The 21,148-nt window shown below is 43.7% G+C and overlaps 1 protein-coding gene across 4 annotated transcripts in view; it reads right to left on the minus strand.

Moving 5' to 3' along the window:
* Positions 1 to 1,924: 1,924 nt before the first annotated feature.
* Positions 1,925 to 21,148, minus strand: part of RASSF8 (Ras association domain family member 8) — a 67,414-nt gene continuing 48,190 nt past the window's right edge. For all 4 annotated transcript variants that reach the window (XM_033058166.1, XM_033058165.1, XM_033058167.2 and 1 more), the window contains exons 3-6: positions 18,238 to 18,433; positions 5,887 to 6,776; positions 3,803 to 3,947; positions 1,925 to 2,945 (exon numbers count right to left, since the gene is read on the minus strand). In XM_033058166.1, coding sequence (XP_032914057.1) covers positions 2,824 to 2,945; positions 3,803 to 3,947; positions 5,887 to 6,776; positions 18,238 to 18,340 — 1,260 coding nt within the window. In that variant the 5' untranslated portion in view covers positions 18,341 to 18,433 and the 3' untranslated portion in view covers positions 1,925 to 2,823. The remainder of the gene's footprint in view (positions 2,946 to 3,802; positions 3,948 to 5,886; positions 6,777 to 18,237; positions 18,434 to 21,148) is intronic.

The following is a 21,148-nucleotide window of genomic DNA, read 5'->3' on the forward strand; positions in this document are numbered from 1 at the left end:
AGCAAGTGGAGTATGGTGGGGGGCAGGGGAATTTGTCAGTGTCTCACAACTGGCAGGTCTGGATACCAAAACCTCTCCTTGGCCACAGGAGTGGCTGAAGCTGCAAACGTTTTTCAGATCACCTTGACATGTGCCAAAGCCCTGGCAAGGAGGGCCCACGCAGGGGTGCTGCAGTGGTCACTCCTGAGCCAGCTCCAGGCTGGCCACTGTGTCCAACAGCCGCTGCAGTCAGCAGTGCTACTTTTTAACTCAAATAGCAATTTCCTCCCTTGATTCCATGAAAAAGCTGCTGGAACAAAGCCCTCCAAAGCTGCTCTTACTCTTCCTTTCAATCCTTCTCCTCCTCCCTCCATTTTACAGAATAACCTGGCAGAGAAAGAGAGCAGGTTTTATCATGCAAGAGCCCAGTTCAGCTCCAGCTGTGGGAGATGGACCAGTCAGAGAATATGACAAAATCATTAGCTGGGGTAAATATGCTGATCTGCCTTAAAACTACTTCATCTCAGGACAAGACTGTTTCCCCCCACCCCCATGCAGCATAATTTGGGCCAGACTTTGCAAGGTGCTGAGTGCCTCAGTTCTCTAACATCAAGAGGTGCTGAAGATGCAAGATATCCACTGGAGAGGGCCATTTCATTTCTGTGAATTGAACCCAGAATGTAAGGCATATATGCTCAAGTACCTTGGACAGATATTGTCCCCAAACTATGTATACTTTACACTTTATATATACATATGTACACACATTCTTCTTTTTTTTTTAATACAAAGTTATGGGCACAGTAAACATGAGCACAGAATTGTGATAAACTAACAGTAAAATGGGTGAGCACTGCAAAGGTTCCTCAGGCAGGAATATTTCATTTTCCAGTTTGCTCACAAGATTAAAAAAAAAAAAAAAAGAAAAGATCTGATAAGTTAAACAGTAAAAAATTCATAGTTCATTTGGAAAGGTCCTTTATATAGTCACAGCCTGTTGCTGTTAGCCTAAATAGAGCAGCATTCTTAGAATATATGATGCCATTAATAAGTGGAAAGGAAAAAAATTGCATTAAACACTCAAGAATCCTTCATCTTTTGCTAGATATTTTAAAACTTCCATTTGTCAGGAAGCTCCTTTTTTAGAAAAGGAGACTTAAATTAACATTTATCTGCACATCAGTGAATCAACACAAGAGGATGCTAGGAGTTAAGTATTTTTCTGTGGTTAAAAGCTCGGAGTTTCCTAGGAGTGGTAAAACCCTGACCCTGCCAAGGAGCCCAAGTCTTCAGCACTGCAGTGAGAGCACAGTGTCCCCCCTCATGCCCAGGGGATCTCCAAGGTGGGGATGCTGCTGTGAGTTGCTGTTAGTACAGGAAATCCAAACCAGGGAAGGTTCATCCCTTCTCTAACTCATCCATGAGGCCAGCCCACACGTTTACAGTGTGTCCCACTAATGCCAGCTCCCTTCTCCACAAACCTGTGTCCCCTGCAGCAGTCTCACTTCAAGGCCTGCAACACACGAGCTATTTTGGGAGTGGCTGCTTTCTGCAGGAACACCTTTTTGTCTGATTCTTTCTTAGCTTTGATTGCATTAAAGCAACATCAAAATGTAATCATGTTCTCTTTTCATATGTTCTGGTAAAGATGACCACCAAATGTGTGAATTTTCTGCTTGGAACTTTACATGCTGTCAGTGACTGTCTTTCAAAGGGACCAAGTGTGTCCACCAGGGAGCTGAATGAAATCCTGGCCTCACTCCTATCCATAAGGACTCTGCTATTGCCAGGTTTCTTCCCTTCACAAAACTTGAGCGGATTCTGGAAGGCTGGAAGTGGATACTCACTGGTGTTGTGTCTTTCTTCCCCTCCAACAGCAAGATTTGTTAAAAAACAAGAACACTGTAATGGCTAGTGGAAAAAATAAGTACAAAACCACACACAGTGAAAGCTTCCTACTCTCTTTTGGTAAGATATATGAAGACAACTTCTTACACTGTTCTTTTCTCAAAAGGCATATACAATGTGGCAAAATATTTCAAATATACATTCTATATAATAAAATATCATCTAACTAGTGCATCCTCAATCATATGCTGGAAATATTTTTACCAAGCCAAGGTTTAAAATTCATAAATCTTTTGAACACTAGGTGCTTCATTCAAGGCAGATACAACAGCAAGTAAATCCCACAAGCTCACTTTTCAGGCCTTAAAAGGTAGCAATGGATGGAACATGACATATGATGACCCACAACAGAAAAGAACAAAGGTAGTGGTGAGAAACCACTGCAATGGTTCAGCACCCCTCAGAACTCTGCATTGCAGGTTGCTGTACTTGATCAGATGGGGGATGTTGGTACACACAAATCAAAGTCACCTTGTCAGACTGACACACAGCCATTCGTGATAATTCACAAGTTAAAAATAAGAATATAAAAGGTCAACATTCACAGGTCCATTGATCAAAGGGAATAAATTAAACCTCAGGTAAGTTGCATACACAGTTTCCTTCACCCTCAGTCTTCCATTCATGCCTATACAAGGAACAATACTTTCCCAAACACTTCTGAAGTGGCAAAAACAATGAAGGTTTTTGCGCTTAAGCTGTGCTGACAGCAAGGTCATCCTTGCCAATTATGAACTGACACAGGTCCTGTCTCTTTAGCATCAGTGCACAGGGTATGGCTCCAAGTGATGTTGGAGGAAGAAATAAAAATAACACGGTGGTGTAACAAAAAAACAAAGCACGACAAACTTCTTCCATTCGTCATTGGCAGAATAAAATAAAGTGTATCTTGTCCAGGGTACCTTGCTAGGTCCTCTCTAGAAGAGGTATGTACTGTCATACATAAATGCCCTCCGGGTTAAAACCAGATGACAGGGGGTTCTGTAGGATCCGAAGGTTACTGGGGAGTTGCCTCGATGAGCCAGGGCGCTTCAGTGACCCAGACTGAAAGGTTGGCTCTGCATGAGAAAAAGGGCGATTAGAAAAGTCATCAGCAGGGGTGCACCTCTCCTCCTCCTCCTTAATGCAATACAGAAAACCTGATTCCACATGAAGCAAACTACTGAAGTGCCTGCTAGGAAGTTCCTCCCTCCCCACCCCCTTATCCTTCCAGTGCCTTTTGGTTATAAACTTTTCTGAGCAGAGGGACAGACCCAGCACAGGAGAATGCCGAGGCAAAGAGCCCCTTGGAAACAGCTGGAAAAAGCACACGACCGTACTGGTGCCACAGCTCTGACACACATTCAAAACGGAAATTCTGGATCCAGATGTGGGCACGTGCAGGCTGCACTGATCTCGCTGGGGGCAGTCAGTTCACACCCACTGTTACAGCCATCTGTGCAGGACTTGTGCATGGCTGGCAGCCCAGCTGGATTGGTTCCTATTCCCATGCGGCTGCTGTCTGGGATTTCTTGGGATCCAGACACATTCCTTTTTCTGCTTTGACAACACCCCCACCAGAAGAGGAAGAACCCAGACGAAAAGCAATGTCAGATGTACAATCACGTTCAGTGCTGGCAGCCAGCCACAGCGGCCACTCTGGAAAGCTGCAGGCTTAATGCGTTGCTGATGGGACAAATGCATGCCCGGGCACAGTGGGAGAGTTCTCCACATAGTGCTCTTGATTTAGAGCCTGCTAAACCCTCGGAATGAAAAGAAGTGCTTGACAATACGTTTTGCATTTTAGCGTTTTGCTAATGTCTTCACTAAGTGAGCGTTCACTTCACCTAGGAGTGCCAGCATTGAGCGGCAGTAAAGGCGCTACCCGCCCCTTCTCCGTCTCTCCCTCCCTCCCAAAGCATTCCCAGGGCTGCACCTCTCTCGAGCTCCACATGTGGGGCCTCCACCTCCACGGGGTCTGCCGGCAGAACCGTCACCTTGGTTCCCGTTTGCTGGATGAACTGCTGAAGGTTCACCTGGCGCAGCTCCTTGGTCAATTGCTCCAGTTCTTGTTCCCTGTCCTGCCAGGAAACAGAAAATATCTGCTGAGCAAATAAAGCAGCATTTCATGTTTCATATTGGGCAACTAATGCTTCTCCTTTTCATGAGAAAGCCTTCGATTTTTAAAGCTCAAATGCAAATTGAAGCGTTGAAAGCTATTTTAATCTTGTAATTTAAAAGCGAGTCAACACTCACTAGCACTTGCTAGAATCACAGAATCAATTTGGTTGGAAAAGACCTCTGAGATCATTAAGTCCAACCCACGACCCTAATTAGGTTTTTTCCTAACGTATTTTATTTTTATATTGCTTCTTGGGTGACTAGCAGCCATTTCTCATACCACCTGAGAAAAACTTTGGCATGTCAGCAAATAAAGGCAATAGTGTGAATGCTGAAAAAATAATGAACTGAGCAGCAGTCTGGCACCAAGTCTTACTTCCTCCTGAAGTATCCAGCATGGCCGGACAGCTCATTTAGTTCTTCTGATCTTAAAAGGAGTGAAATTATTTTCTCTTCTTGTTCTTTGCATTTTTTATTTAAACCTTTTGGCCAGAACCTTCTCACTCTGCAAGGGTTTTGTGCAATGAAGTCAAAGCCTGGCTGGTTCCCCACCCTTCAAAGCACAGATGATCATTTAGCATCTTTCTCTGTACTTCTGTCATGATATGCAAACCTCACAGCTCTGATAGAGTACAATAGTCTTGGACTATTACTATTCCCACACACAGAGGCTGAGCTGCTTTAGCAGATATCTTTAACTTCAGGTATGCAATAAAATATTTGTCCATTTCCTCCCTCACAAAGCTCCATAATGCAGAGCTCAAGTTTATTTTCTTGTGGGCTTCCAGATTTGTGCACCTTTAGGTTTGGAACAAGACTGGAAGATCTGAGTCGGACTGGAACTTTCCCAAGAAAACTTAGACTGTGAAAAGAACCAAGCCAGAAATATTTTGAACTCCATCACAGCTTCAGTAAATGTGACTGAGGATAGATAAAACACAAAGACGACTTGAAACTTTCCATCAGCGCAAATCCTTAAAAGAAGCATGTCTGGAAACTTAGCTCAGATAAACATGGCCAAAACTGTTTACAGTTTTCATCCATTTTGCTTTGAATGAAAAGACTACTTTCTTCCCCCCTCATCTAGTAAAAACAGCTCATACTGACATGGTTCTAAGGCAGGAGTAAGGATATGAAATCCCTTTGCACAGTGGAATTACATTAATGCCACTGCAGTGCTGCAGAATATACAAGCTGTGAATCCTGGGAATCAGCAAAAGCCACAACTCCAACTGATGTGTGGTACCTTAGGACTATCTTATGCGGCACATAAAAATCCTAGGAGCTCCAATCTTTCCTCCACCTCATCCAGCTAGCAGCTGGAGTTCCTTTATTCTTTCATGCTCTATCACATTCTAGGTGATATCATTAACTTTTAGCAAGGCAACAGGGACTGGATTCTCTTTTGACACATGTGCCACAAATGACTGAGGTGTAGAGAAGATAAAATCCTGAACACCAGTGAGGCAGCCAGGAAAAGAGGGATGCTGTTCTTTAAAACTAAAGCCCTGTAAGGTTGCAGGTACTTTACTTTAGCTCTGTACCCTTCCAGGTGCTGCTTTTGGACTGTTCTTTGTAACTCATCTCTTTTGGTAGCAGACAAACCTAGCAAAGATCAGAAGTTTATCCTCAGAAAAGGCTACGGTGATGCAAATTACTGCTTTTCTTCTCAGACAGTTTGAATGAGCAAGTCAAACACAGGTGAAAAAAACCTGTCTGCTATTCAAAAAATCCCCCAGCTGAAATGTGATTTGAAAATGAAAGCAACATATACCCCCTTTTACCCCCATTCACTTTGGAAAATTCCTTGTGTTGTCTTTCATAGGCTTCAGGTTTGTGTAAGAGAAATTAGTCACAGTCTTTGACTTTCTCTAGCTATGGATAAAAGAGCAGCCTTACCTGTAATCGCTTGGTAGCTTGGCCCAAAGACCTTTCTACTGCTTTAATGCCATTTTCCAATCTCAGACTCTGCTGGCCCTGAATATCAATTTCTCCCTTCACCTTCTCGATCTTTTCCTTGACCTCTTCTTCATTCACTTGGGACTCTTGAACTTCCCTCTGCAGCTTCTCTGCTTCAAGGCCACTCTCCATGTTGTGGATCTGAGACACGTAGTCCTTGAGCTTGCTCTCGCACTCCAGGATCCTCTGCCTCATCTCCTGCAGCTGCTCCATCAGCTGCTTCTCGTTCTCCTGTTCGATCTGCAGCTCATTTTCCCAGAACTCTTCCTCTTCTATCTCCACTTCATTCCGTTTGATCTTCTGCTCCAGTTTGAGGATTTCTTCTTCCAGGCTGGCGTTGTACTTTTGCTCCCAGTAGCGGATCTCTGCTTCGTTGGACTCCAGCTGCTTCTCGATGCTCTGAAGCTTCTCCGTCTGCAGGTGGATCAGTTTCTTCAACTCGTCCGCCGTTGTTTTACAGTTGTTGAGCACCTTTTGCTTGAACTCCGATTCCTTGCTCTTCCCGAAGATGTCCATCAGCCCCTTGGCGCCGCCGGTGAAGGTGAGGGATTTCCTTTTCGGCTCCCTCCTCTTCATGGCCTTGTCCCCGGGCGGCCTCAGCTTGGCCAGGGGCGGCAAGCTCTGCCGGTACAGAGTCCTCTCGGGGATGCGCGCCACGCTGTCCGACGTGGGCCGCTCACTCAGGGAGGGCCCGGTGCGCCGCAGGATCAGCTGCACGTCGCTGGCATACTGTCCCCACTTGTTGAGGGACACGATGGGGTTCTCGTGCGGCGCCAGGTGCCGCTCCGTGTCCCGCCACTTCTCGATCAGCGTGTAGCGCCCGGTGCGGCCTGCAAGGGAGCACAGCGTCAGCGCGGCCGCGGGGGGGCGCCACCGCGCCGCCCGTGAGGGACACGGGGGACAGCGCCGGGACAACACCGGGACATGGGTGGACATCACCGGGACAGCATCGGGACAAGCTGTTCCAGCGCACCCGCCCCTGTCGCAGCACACGCTGCTTCACCGGCGGTGCCCGCACATCACCGAGTTCGCCTCTAAACCCGCGCAGGGCGGGAGCGGCAGCGGTGAGGAAGGAACGACACCGTGAGAACGGGCGGAACTGCTGGCAGGCTGGGGGGGACTGAGATTCATGGAATCGCACAATGGTTTGGGTTGGAATGGACCTACAGATCATCCAGTTCTGTTTCCTGCCATGGGCAAGGACACCTTCCACTAGCCCAGGTTGCTCAGAGCCACATCTACCCTGGCCTTGGACACTGCCAGGGAGAGGCAGCCACAGCTTCTCTGGGCAACCTGTGCCAGGGCCTCAGCACCCTTAGAGGGAAGAATAAAGCAAGTGACCCAGCAGTGTCGGTAACCACAACATAAATACACCCAATGCCAAAAAAGCAAAAACAGAAGTCCCAGACCTTTCATACAGCCATGCAGAAATATCAAATGTGTGTTTGCTGTTAAACTTTCATCAGTCAGAGCCAGCTGTTAATGACTGACACAGCCACAGTTCCCTTGTTCATGGCCTCCAGTTCACTCAAACACCGCTCCAGCCAGGGCCACAGCCCGTGATGCCCATGGCAGTGCTTCTGATGTGACAAACCTTGGCTGAGGAAAGCACAGCGACAGGAGCAGCAGAGGCTGCCTGAACTGCAAACCTGCAGTCGGGCTCCCTGCACAACCTCATCGTCTGTAACAGAGCTCCCCCGTCCCCCTTGGGGTAACCCAGCCTTCACAAAGAAGCTAGAGTCCTTTAATAAATATTGAGCGTTTTTCTAAGCACTCTATTGACAACTTATGTTCATTTGTGTTCTTATCAGACACAAATTTCAGCTCAGCAGCCTTCCTCTTCCAACACCCCTTATGGGATATTGTTCTAAGCACTCTCACTACTCTGAAATACAGCAGTCTCCCACTCCAGAAGAGTTTCAAAGTAACCTCACTTAAAAGCCACAACATTATTTACAAAAAGATGGGAAAGATCAACTGCTTTTAAAGCATTTTATGCTAATGAATTTCTGAACAGCTCCACAATTGCCATTAACTTTAGAAACATAATTAGCTACTTTAATATATTACCTACATTCATTTTTACAAGAAATGATCATTCAAATGATTTATTTCAGCACATAAAAGCTTGAAATACCTGTCATATATGCAGCTACAGAGAGGAGTTACAAAAAATGTAGTTATCAGTGGTAATGCATTCAACGTGTTCTCTTACCTTACACCATCTGCCCAATCATCACACTTTTCTCATGCAAACATATCCTAATCTCAGGCTGGACATCTGCCCCTGATCTCCAGTCACAACACTCATAACAGACTCCTCACTTCTGATTCGTAGGAAACAAGCTGCACCGGGCTGATGAACACACCATGCACCCCTCTAAAATCAGATAGTGCCTCCTAAAGAGCTTCCTGAGCTACAGCTACTGCATTGGACGTGTTCATCTGCTCTCATTTTCTCACAGTTGGCTCACAAAGCAAAGACTAAGAACAAAAGTGGTTGCAGAAACACCACCTGGAGAACAGGTGGCTTTGGTCATTCTCATCCCAGAGGGATTGGCTGACCCAGTCAGAGACCAAAATGTCCATGTTCCCTTCCAAATCAGGAGTGAGGGCTGAAAGATTTGGCTGATGGAAGTCAGCAAAACAAGGCAGGCAGCATCAGAACAGCAATCCACCACCCCAAATGCTGTATAAATAAATGACTCACGGTAGGGACTGGGGGGAAAAAGTGAGGAAAAACCCCCAAACCTATCAGCATACTAACATGCTTGGCTAACACTCTGAGAGACAGATTTAAGGCTTATTCTAATAAATTTCTACAAAATCAAGTTTATAAAGGTATATGATATAGATTGATAGATCTTTACTAACTCACAATATTGCTAACTGATCCATGAAGATTTATAGTCTGTAGTAGGCATTGTTGTCACAGGAAAAATAAACCTACTACTGTTTGCCATAGCATACTAACAATAAATCCTGGAGAAGAAAAACTTAGTGAAAACATACCCCAGGACAAAGGCTGCACTTCTGTTTTGTTCTTGGAAGCTTCCAGCTTGTATTCATGGTTGTGCTGCTAATGTTCATGTTGTGTCAGAAACAGTCAAGTTCAAAGAAGTCCTGAAATTGCCAACTGGAGTAGGTACCACTAGGGGAGTGAGCAGAGTGCAGTTGCTCTTCACTCCGCTATTAAATTCATTACTTAAAAGAAACGTAAAAGCAGACAAAAGGAAAAAAAGGAAAAGAAAAAGGAGGGAGGAGAGAATAAGGCTCTAACAACCTTGACCAAAAGTGAATTAAAGAATTAAGCACAGACTTGCCAAGAACTATTTTCATCTTAGCTTAGGGTTCCAAATCAACATGCAGCCCTAAATAATGAACTCAGCACTCAAGATCCACATAAAAGAAAGTGCTTTGTAGAAGTAATACTTGCACAGTTCAACAACCACACCTGGAGCCCAGGACTGCTCTCAAACAAAGCTGTTCTCTTCCGAGATCATTACCCAGGTCTAGTGCTCAGCCTGTGCATGACGCAGATTAACAACACCCAGACAACCACAACTGTGATGTTTGCCTGCATTAGAAGGGATTAATTCACAAATGAAAGGGTGAATGAGTTAATTCAGAACTAATGACAGTATTTCAGAACACAGGCGTCCCTGTAGCAAACTGCTGGTTTTGATGTGCAGCCACCACTGAGGAGAGAGCAGCTTGCCCAGGTTGTTGACAAGGAACAATTCAATGCCTGCATGCTGCTTCTTGCCCTGTGTTTGTCCACAAGCTTCTGGACACAAAAAGCACCTGGCAGAACTCAGTCCACCTTCATTCATGCAACCTTATTATTTTAAAAATTAAGTTACAGTGGCATTCAGGTAATGGCCATGTATCAGCAATGTATGGCATTCCTGAAATTACAGTGTGCTTCTCCCAGCTGAATATTATGTTGAATCCTACCCAGAACTTTGTAGTTTCTCCAGACAAGGTCAGTGACCAGTTCAGCAGTGAATCCTCCTAAAACTTATGAAAAAGACTTTACTTCAAATGCAACTAGAACATACTGAGCTTTTTTTTTTTTCTAATACTTCTGTCAAAGCCTTGTATTGATGGGAATGGTAGAGAAAACCATCCAGACAGGCCCAAAAAAGTACAAGCAGTGCTGTGTTCTGTGGTTTCCTCTTCAGAAAACAGGAATTCAAAGGCTGGACAAAGCACAGAATCTCTGCACCCTATTTCAGGTCCCCCTACTTCATGGGCAGCAGGGGAAAGGCTCCAATCTGCTGAGACCTACCATCCCTGCAGGACTGCACCCAGCCCTGGGCCAGCACAGCAAGGACAGGGATCAGAGGGATGGAGCAGCTCTGCTGGGAGCAAAGGCTGAGGGAATTGGGATTGTTCAGACTGGAAAGGAAAAGGCTTTGGGGTGCCCTCATTGTGGCCTTCCAGTGCCTGAAGGGAGCCCACAGGAAAGATGGAGAGAGACTCTTGACCAGGACCTGGAGTGACAGGACAGGGGGAATGGCTTCACACTGACAGAGAGCGGGGTTAGATTGGATACTGGGAAAAAAGGGTTCTCTGTGAAGGTGGGGAGGCCCCGGCACAGGTTTCCCAGAGAAGCTGTGGCTGCCCCATCCCTGGCAGTGTCCAAGGCCAGGCTGGATGGGGCTCTGAGCAACCTGGGATATTGGAAGGTGTCCCTGCCCATGGCAAGGGGCTGGGATCATCTTTAGGGTCCCTTCCAACTAGACCATTCTGTGATTATTACATGGTCCTCAGAATGGAGAGACCCTACATGTACCATGTGGTATTAACATCTCAAAACAATCAGCAAGAACTTGTATCTGTTTTGCAGAGAGCAAATGACAAGCAATAACAAAAGTAGATAAATATTTACATCCCTAAAGTACACTGTATCTGCACAAAGGACACTGTCAAGGTTAATAGGTTAAGTTTCCACCTACAGCTCCCTAAGCACACCAACTTATCACAGATTCTATTAATACAGGAATACCTTCAAAAGAATAATTTATTTCAAAATTGAGAGACATCAGAAAAGGAAATATATGGACTCCAGAATGCTGGTGTTCTGACAGCCTGCAATTAGCTGTAGTGAGTGCTTTGAACCTGGATTTCCTGTGACATTAAGTGCACTCAGTGTCTTCGATCTGGCTCTGCTGCACAGCCAAACAAACTCTGGACCAAGTGCCCATGCCATGTGCCCAGCCACTGTAGCGTCAGCTTGGGATTGATGTAATTTCTAATCTAAATACAGATTCCATCACAATGAACATTGATTAAACTAATGAAATATAGATAGGTACAAGGTAATGAACATTTTTTTAGACTCTCAAGAGAAAGATTTTTAAATTATATTCCATGAAGGTAGTAGGACAACATTATTCACTTTAAGCTCCCCTATATGCTTTAATATTTGCAGCTGACACAGTAGACAGAGCAACCATTTCTGCTGCCAAAAGTAAAAATGAAACTCCAAAGGAAAGCAGCAGTAGCAACACTCTTGGCAGGACTGTAACCTGAGAGGTCATCATTCCCTTTTTCGGGACAGAAATGATTCATCCCATTACTCCCACCCCAAAGCCCATCATTCTCTACAAGCAAAGCATTTCAGGCACTAATTTTTTTTTTTTTTTTTTTTTTTTTGCTATGTAGGTACCATTCTACACCATGAATAAAATGGATCTGTGCTTTATCCTTCCCATCAGGCTACAAATGTTCATGCCAAGCACCAAGCAAGATCCATCTTTCCATTAAGTGTCTCCCATGCTTCAGAGCCAGGACCTACAGCAGTGAGTCAGTGCAAGCAGGTGACTCATCGCCCTGGTCTCACATCAGTTCTAGTAAAAGTGGTAGGATAAGTAGGCTTGAACATGAAGCTACCTCTCCTTCCCCAGAAAAGGGGTTTGGGGTGAGCAGGAACAGATCTTTGTCACCAGAGGTCATAGAATCATTCAGGTTGGAAAAGACCCCCAAGATCACTGGGCCCAAACTGTGCCTGATGCCCACCTTGCCACCCAGCCCAGAGCCCTGAGTGCCACATCTAATTGTTCCCTGGACACCTCCAGGGATGTGGACTCCAAGCCCCTTCCACTGCTTAACAATCTTTTCCATGAAGGAATTCCTGCTGATGTCCAACCTAACCCTCCCCTGGCACAGCTTGAGGCTGTTCCTCTTGTCCTGTCCCTTGTTCCCTTGTTCAGGAGCAGAACCTGACTTCCCCTGGCTGCCCCCTCCTTCAGGGAATTGTGCAAAGCCAGAAGGTCCCTCCTGAGCCTCCTTTTCTCCAGGTTGAGACCCCCAAATCCTTAAGCTGCTCCTCACAAGATTTGCTCTCACACCCTTCAGGGCAGTCTTGCTCCCAAGTTTCTCCTCTTTCCCTGAGACCTCCAGGATGCACTCAGTCCAAGGAAGTTCCCTGGTAAGCACATTCCTAGCTCCCATTTTCCCCAGGGGTTCCATCACCTCTGCTGCACAGCAGCTGTGCCAAGAGCCTGCCCTACAAGATGGCACTGTGAACAGTCTTGGAAAAGAAATTTTAAAAAAATCTGCACCTATGACAGAAGTTTTTAAGACAGGGAAATTGCATGAGTCTCAGTCTCAGCACCCCAGACTCATCACAGCACACAGTAAGAATAAACAGTCACCTGTCTGCACACAGGTCTCCATGGAGGTAAAGCCAGACCTGCCAACGCTTTGCTGAAGCCAAACCCAGACTGCCCAGAACACGGAAAAACACACACCCTACACAATGGGGATACAGTTTTCTGACCCACTTGGTTTCCCAGAGACAGCCTTCCAGGCTGTCTTAAAGCAATACAAAAAAAAGTAATTGCATGTGGGTAAAATCTTCTAAGAACTCTCACTATGTGGAATAAGTGGGTGAAAATGCTCTGCCTTACCTGAAAGGGACAATAGCATTAACTCCCGAATCTTTAACAGCACTGACAGAAAAGTAATTGCTGGCAATTTTAATCAACCCAGTATGATTTGAACTCAGTATCTTTGAAATATGAAACTGACATGTCATTCATGATGTGATACTTAAGTTAACATCCTTAGCAATTTAAAAAAAAAATAGCATTCTTGTTACCTGAGAGCTCATTAAATACCCAAGATTAAGAGGAAAAAAAACCAACCCTTCAAAATAGAGGTTACGGTTTGCGTTACTCAGATTTCTTAATTCATTTCACAGGTATGAAATACAATAGAAAATAATGAGTGAGGGAAGGAATCCAGTCCTAGGAAGAAATACCCACAGAGATATACAGGCTCCTGACAGAACAAAGCTGTCATCACTTTATACTTCCAACTGCCTTTTGCACAAGCACTCTGAGGTACTTATTTTAGAGCTGTGTCCTAAATAGGTGAAACAATGGGGAAGTTTCGCTGAAGACACACAGCAACATGTGGCAAAGCACATCCAGCAGCCCAGGTGCCTCTTGATGAGGTGATTGTCACCAGATTTCTGAACCAGAAAGTTTATATGGAATCACTACCATGGAATCACCACAAAGTGCAGATCTCTCAGTGTCATTATTTGAAGTAGCAGACAGTGAAATATTGGGATTGAAAAAACAAATTCTAAGCAGATCCTTAGCAGGGACACCTTCCACTATCCCAGGCTGCTCAGAGTCTGATCCAGCCTGGCCTTGGACACTGCCATGGATGGGGCAGCCACAGCTTCTCTGGGCAACCTGTACCAGGGCCTCACCAGCAGGGAACAATTTCTTCCTGATACCCAATCTAAAGCTCCTCTGTCACAGTGTGAAGTCATTCCCCCTTGTCCTGTCACTATAAAGTTTTGTAAAAGAAGAGGTTTGATCTTTGCAGATACAACTCTGGCTAAACCTTACAATGCTCTAACACACGTTTGAGACAGCACTGACATTTTAATAAATACACTCCATTTATCTTTTAGGAAAAATACTCAACTAGAATAATTAAAACAAAGAGCCCTGATGGCTACATTTAACTTGAGAGACAGCAGTACTTCTTGTTCAGTCAATTGCCAGTCATATTCTCTAGCCAGAAGCACCAAAACCCACACCACTATTTAAAGCAAGTCTGCCAATTTAATTATTTGCCACAGAAAACTACAGGGAGGAGGGCAGAAGGTTTCTTTTGGTAAGAAATTCCACTTTCATCTCTCTAGACTGAAAACTTCTCTTTCTAGGAAACAAACATGTCATTCTGAATAGAGGAGATGTGTTCTGGGCTCCAGGGGTAAAAGAAATCACAACAAATGCAATAAAAATCCTCATAGGGGCTGGAAGTGGCAGAGCAGCACTTCTGAAAGAACAGGACAAGTGTATTTGTGACTGCACTATTTGTCACCACATTCCTTTGAAAGACGTTATATTCTTTGTGTTTTCCATTCAAAAAACCAGTAAAAGCCAACTAAAAAAAATTCTACAGTTAAACTACATTTGCTTAAACCATCAGCTAAAAGTATTAGTTCACTTTTAGGATACACATGCTTTTCCCCTCACTATTACAATGATTTTTGGAGAAGAGTCACAAAACAGACCTTTGGCTGGATTCATCAACCATTTCATCACACACAAAGTTTAAAAGTATCAAAAACACTCTTCTTACTTTCTTACAGTTGTCCAAATTATGAAGAGGAACCAAAATTACCAAGAAGTGTTTATATGAAGCCACTCTTTCACATTATGCACAGAAAACTTAGTGGAGAATGTGCTGTCAAACACACATTTTTAAAAGAGAGAAAGATGAATCTTGGACAAGTTAATCTCCTGGCAAAAATATTCTTAAAAGGAGACTCATGGTTCTCTATTTAAACAGTGTGCTGAGGTGTACTTTTGTTTTGGTAGGGCTTTGTTTCTCATGACAAAAAAAAAAACAAACCCCAAAAAACTTCTATTTGTATTAAAAGGCCAAATCTTCTTAGTCACTTGCCAAGAGCTTGAGTTAAAAAGAAAATAAAGTAGACTTAGATAAAACTCATAAAAGGTAGTATCAAGTGTTCAAGATCCCAGTGAGAGATGATTTCACTCTCTGGAAACTTGTAACTGAATAGTTTTATGTCTGTCTTGAACAGAATTCCAGCGACCCACCCTCCAGCTAAGGCAATTCCAACTACTTCTAAGTTAGACACAGACAATTTTAGTATCCAAAGTTACATCCAACCAATAATACTCTCTTGCATTCAATAAATTACATACACATTTTTAAAAATAAGCTTTGTTGGGGCACCAAAGAACTCCTCCCTTTTTTTTTAAACACATGAGGGAGTGTTTGAGATTGAGATTTATTTTTAATCCAAAGAAATTTAAAAAAAAAGAAAACAAAAACCCCACAACCAATGAAAAAGCCCTAAAATTCTTACTTTGGGTAGTTATTTACTGTTCTGCACTGATCAAGAGATGGGCAGCAAGGGAAAGGAAGGAGCTCACAGTGCAATAGGTAACATAAATGTTATTTATCAGGAGTACAACCTCAGAGAGAGACTTTTCACTGGAAGAGCTCCAATTTCTAAGAAATCAAGCAGCATTAACCAGGCAAGTTAAGTGACAGAAGGTCATGCCAAAGGTTCATAGCCCACTATAACTTGATTTTTATGCCAAAACAGCCCTAGAACATAAAAACAAACAAACAAGAATCCCAAGAAACTTTTGTATCCTGAAGTTGTTACTGAATTTTCATGACATGGGGGAAGAGTTGGAAAGAGTATTTCTGTTGCTTTTATCTCAGCAGGAGATCAGGAGACAGGGCCCTGCATTTGATCAAGAAACAGCAAAAGGCACTTTTTAAAATACAAGAAATTCCATTTAAGGACAAAGCACTGACTTGCCAGGGTGAGTGAGCACTGCTCCAGTCTGGTCTCTACACTTGTACACGTTCAGAACCCAACTGCCCCTGGTCCTGAGGAGCTTGCTCTGCCTGGCTCTGCTTTCAGTCCAAAGGTGCCTTCTAGCCACAGCTCTACACTAATCTTGATCTTCCTGTTCTTGAAATATGGGACAAAGCTTGGTTTTTCACATGTCTAGAATAGAGGCAGCTTCATTTGTCCATGAGAAGCTTCTTAAGCACAGATGTCTTAATCCAGGCATCTTAAAATAAGCCAGTCTGCAGGTATTCCAGACACTTCAATTCAAGAAAATAATATATTTCTTGCAATTCACATTTTAGGCTCAGTGAAGACTGTGTTGTGTGCGTTGCATGCTTTAAGTCAAGGACCTAGTAATAAACAGTAAGGCACAATAAAACAAAAGGAGCATCTCACAAACTTTACAGACAGACAAAATAATCCTGAGTGCAGCTAAGTTATGTGACTGCTGAAGGAGCCAGACTGCAAAGTGGAAAAATCCCATCAGAGCCAAGCAAGGAGGAAGCCAGCTAAGACTGGCTACTTTCCACCACCAAATGCCAGGTGAGAGCTAGAGGGATCCATTTTCATAGACTCCCATTCAAATTCAAGTGACAATTAGTCCTGGTAAGCTGGGACCTACAGCCAAATCACAGGGGCAGCCAGATGGCTCTGTCCTGATGAATGGCCTCACAGCAGGGCTGGGAAAGCCCTCCCTGCCAGGGCACACAGGTGTAATTTATATGGTGCTTGATACTGTCCTAGCTGCCCCAGTGAGAAAGGGAATTGTTCTGGGGGTTTTCTGGAGAGGGTCTTTGCCTTGGGAAGGAATTTCCAAAGGATTATCTTGATTTGGCTCTGGTTGCAGCTGAAATTGATCTCAGCATGGAAGCAGTTGCCTGTCCCAGATAAACTGGTGACGTGTTACAGAAAAGGAAGTCTGCAGAGCTGACAAAACCTGTGTGTGTTTCCAAGGCTGAGGCAGTCTTTAAAGAGTTCAGGCTAATAACTGAGGATACAGAAGAAAACCCATGGAGAAATTACACAAGAGAACATTAAATTACTGTCTAGAACTGGGAGTCTGACATTTCTGTGGGAGAAGGCAACAAACTGAATGAAAGGGATATTGGAAGCAAAGTGAAGAACAAACTATCACAAACCACTTTATGATTTTTAAACATGTATGTATCACTTAATCATGACTAGAAAATGATCATGCTAGCAGAATTGTTTCTTGAAAAACCTGCAGGCAGAAAATGACCTATAGAAGCAACTGATGAACCAATCACTGTTAAACAATAAGCTGCAATTTAACCAGCAAAGAAGCATTTAACAGTTTAACATCAACTACAATATTTGAGACACCAACTGACTTAGTACAATTTTTAAATAAAAATTTAAGAGGTATTTGGTACCTATAGATAAGCACATGCCAGTATTTTGTTCAATCCTCTTAAAGTATAAAAAAGTTAGTGCCAGTCTTCCACTCCATCAGATGTAAGTAGATGGAAATTATGTTTAGAAGTTTAACATTTAAATAAATAAACAAACTTTAATTTAACAGAAACTGATTTGTGCTTACAGACGGAATACCTTGTTGACATTCTTAGGCCTAGCTCGCTTTTTATTAGAAAATTATTATTATTTCCAAATTGAGTCAGAGTGCTAATACAATCTTGCAAAACTGCTGGCATACTGAAAAATGCAGACGCTCACCTTTAAACTGTTAATTTTAGTTAAAACATAGGTTTTAATGCCTAAACTTAAATAGTATGTAAAGCAAATTATAACATTTTAGTGAAGAATAAGTATCAGCATAGGCAATACTGATGGCATGAGGTTGTGGCTTATTCAGGATGCCCTTAATCACTGAGAAATATCTGGCAAGACTTTCCTGCGGTGGAGCCTGGAAGATTTTTCTTTTCTATTCAGCAATGGACTAACAGTGTAGAGACTTCCAAGTTAGCCTTTCATGACCAGTGAGTTATGTGGCATGCAGGAGTCAGAGGAGACCCTGAAGGATCTATTTCATTGATCTATACTATTCCCAATGTAGCTAAAGATACTAACACTGGGTATAATTTCAATTAACATCATTAGCCTACCAATTATATTGCACTGATTTTATATTTTCTTTGGTACTCAGAATATTTACAGTTTAGCATCTTCCTTAGTCCAAGCTGTATTTACAACAACCAACGGTAGCATAATTATTATTACTTAGGAGAATAAATTTTTACTTAAGGAAAGGTTATAGATCTCAAAATGTGTCTTTTCAGTCTCTCTCTGGCAAGTGAAGAAACTGAGGCTACAATTTTACACCACAAGATTATCCCACTGTGCTTTGCATTGTCTGCTCTGCTGGTATTCAGTGCTCCCCCACCTCCCCTGGGTTTAGCTTCACAAAAAAAGCTCCACCCCACTTCCCACCTGGCAGTACTCACCAATAGCCTGAGCAAGGGCTATCACAACTTCCTGGCATGTTGTGACTTCGGTGACCCCACACACAATTCTCTGCACTCCATCCACCCATACTTTGAGCTCCATGGTTCACCAGATCATCCAAGAGCCATGAATGCAAATCAGTCAAGTCATTCTTGCAGCTACACCAGAGACAATGCAGCTGACTTCCTGCAGCAGCTGGAACAGAGAAAAATCCTGGTGTTTAGAGCAAAGAATCACCAATTTGAAAAGTTCACAATTTTACCTTGACATCTATCAGGCAGGAAAGCCTCCTTTCTTTAAAAACAACAACAGGAACCACACATCCACACGTTTTGGGGGCAGGGTGGCTGGAAAGTGCCCAGCAGAAAAAGATGGGGGTGCTGGTCTACAGCAGCTGAATATGAGCCAGCTGTGCCCAGGTGGGCAGGAAGGCCAATGGCCCCTGGGCTGGGTCAGCAGTGATGTGGCCAGCAGGTCCAGGGCAGTGACTGTCCATCCATCCACCTGTCCTGGGCACTGTGAGGTCTCACCCCAAGTGCTGTGTCCACTTCTGGGCTTCTCACTTCATGGAGAGGCTGGAGCACACCCAGGGAAGGGAAGGGAGCTGCGCAAGGGGCTGGAGCACAGGTCTGATGAGGAGGGGCTGAGGGAGCTGGGAAGGGGGCTCAGCCTGGAGAAAAGGAGGCTCAGGGGGAGCTTCTGGCTCTGCACAACTCCCTGACAGGAGGGGAGAGCCAGGAGCAGGTTGGGCTCTGCTTCCAGGGAACAGCCTCAAGCTGTGCCAGGGGAGGCTCTGGCTGGATATCTGGAGGAATTTCCTCATGAAGGGTTTGTCATACATCGGAGAGGGCTGCCCTGGGAGGTGTCCCCATCCCTGGAGGTGTCCAAGCAAGGACTGGATGTAGCACTCAGTGCTCTGGGCTGGGTGACAAGGTGTGGATTGGGCACAGGTTGGATTTGGTGTTCTTGTTCAACCTCATTAATTCTATGACTCCATTCTAGGATCCCATGCTTTAACAATGTCTGCTTCTTCTGCAGACTTACCCAAAGTTAAGTACAGTTCATTTCCTAAAATTTTACTAGTTGTCACAGAAAGAGCACCCAGAGAAATAGCACTAAACAACTCCAGAATAAACTCAGAACAGTTTCCAGCAACAGGTGCCCCTATTCCTTTATATGCTGCTGAATGTTTCTAGGGATTAGTGAAGATACTTTCAGTGCTTTCCAATAACTTCTAGCAGGTGGAGCTGTAGAAAAATGAGGGGAAAACATGTTTAATTACAGCCATCCATGACAGCTCATCTTTCGCCTCCCTGTAGAAAAAGCTGATGGTTCCTATTCCAAACAAACTTGTGCATTTTGTACAAGGACCCAGAAAGCAAAGCAAGGAGACAAAGCTTCTCTCCCTCTCTTAAATGGGGGATGCCTCAGGGAAAGTGTTACAGGGGTGATTTAACCCTTGCCAGTACTGTTCTGAAAGGAACTAGATGTTGTCTAATGTCTTCTCCTAGGTTTTAACATAGGCACTGCAATGATACTATGCAAAAAAATTTTATTGTAAACCGAGGAAAAATTGCTGTCTTCAAAAGATAGAACATTCCCTCAAAAATGGAACAAAATCCAAACCACCAATAATGATAAGTCTCAAAAAACCCCAGAAACTAACAAAAAAAGCAAACACCCCCAAACAAACCACCAACAAAAAACCAAAACCAACTAAAGAAAACCTAATGAAACAGCTGCTTAAGCAGATACAGGAAAAATAAATGGTGGTAACACAGTAAAAGAAGTTTATGTACTCAAGTAATGGATAAATTGATAAAACTAAAGACAATATTTTTGAAGAATTAAGTACCAGAGAAATGGATAACACAGGGATGGAGTAAAAGAAATCTGAAAATTATTTAGGGGAGATAAATGAAGTCAGGCATGGTAGGGTTACATTAGAAACATGCAATCTGATGATGTTGATGGACTGAACAGAACTGTACCACGTGGAGGCAGAAATGGTGCAGAGAACACTGCTTAAGTGCTGCTCACATTTATAGTCTAACCAGAGCTACTTTCTCCTGAGGATGTGAACATCTCTTCCTGCATCTAAAAGATGCACCACTGCAACCCCCAAGCTAGAGGGGCCAAGTGGTTTCCCACCTACACCCAAACAGTTCACCCAACAGATGAAATACTCTGACACACGATGCAGAGGGCACCTGAAGATCCTCACCTGACTGGCTGGGGCAGCAACAACCTCAGATCCTGTTAGAGCCACAGGGGTGCCACCACACTGCCAGGACAAGCTTTAGCAGAAGAGCACCAAGCAGTAAAGTCAGGCCAGCAAATACCCCCAAAATCCCTGCCCAAATCTACCTATTCAGAAGTACATGAAAAATCTGAGTAAAACCAGATCTCAAATAGACTTGCACACTCACTAGAAAAGTGATTGCTTTTAAGAAAACCAATGTATACAGAAATAGTCTTTTGAGACATGAACAAGCATCTGAAAACCCAAAGAGGTTTTGATAAACATTTTCCCACATAAAGCTAGTTAATTAAAAAAAAAAAAAATCACAAAACCAAACTATCTTTACAAGCGTTAACCATGTACAAACACAGAAACATTTCAGACAGGTTAACACCATTTTAATATACCAATAAACTCAGCAGAAGAAAATCTTTTACCAGCCTGTAACACGGCAGTGACTGAGAAAACACCTCACAGGCCTCATCAGTGACCTCTGCTATTTATTCTTGGACCAGTTGTCTTCACAAATAAACAGACCTCACATTCCAAGCCCAGCTGTAAGGAACTTTATTAATTAACTTAATAACTTGCTGAGGGTTGAACAGTTCAGATTTCCTGGCACCAACCAAGCCATCTCTCCATGTGACAATGCACACGTCAGCAAAGCA

Source organism: Catharus ustulatus, chromosome 4 (assembly GCF_009819885.2).
Source record: "Catharus ustulatus isolate bCatUst1 chromosome 4, bCatUst1.pri.v2, whole genome shotgun sequence".
NCBI classification, from domain to species: domain Eukaryota; kingdom Metazoa; phylum Chordata; class Aves; order Passeriformes; family Turdidae; genus Catharus; species Catharus ustulatus.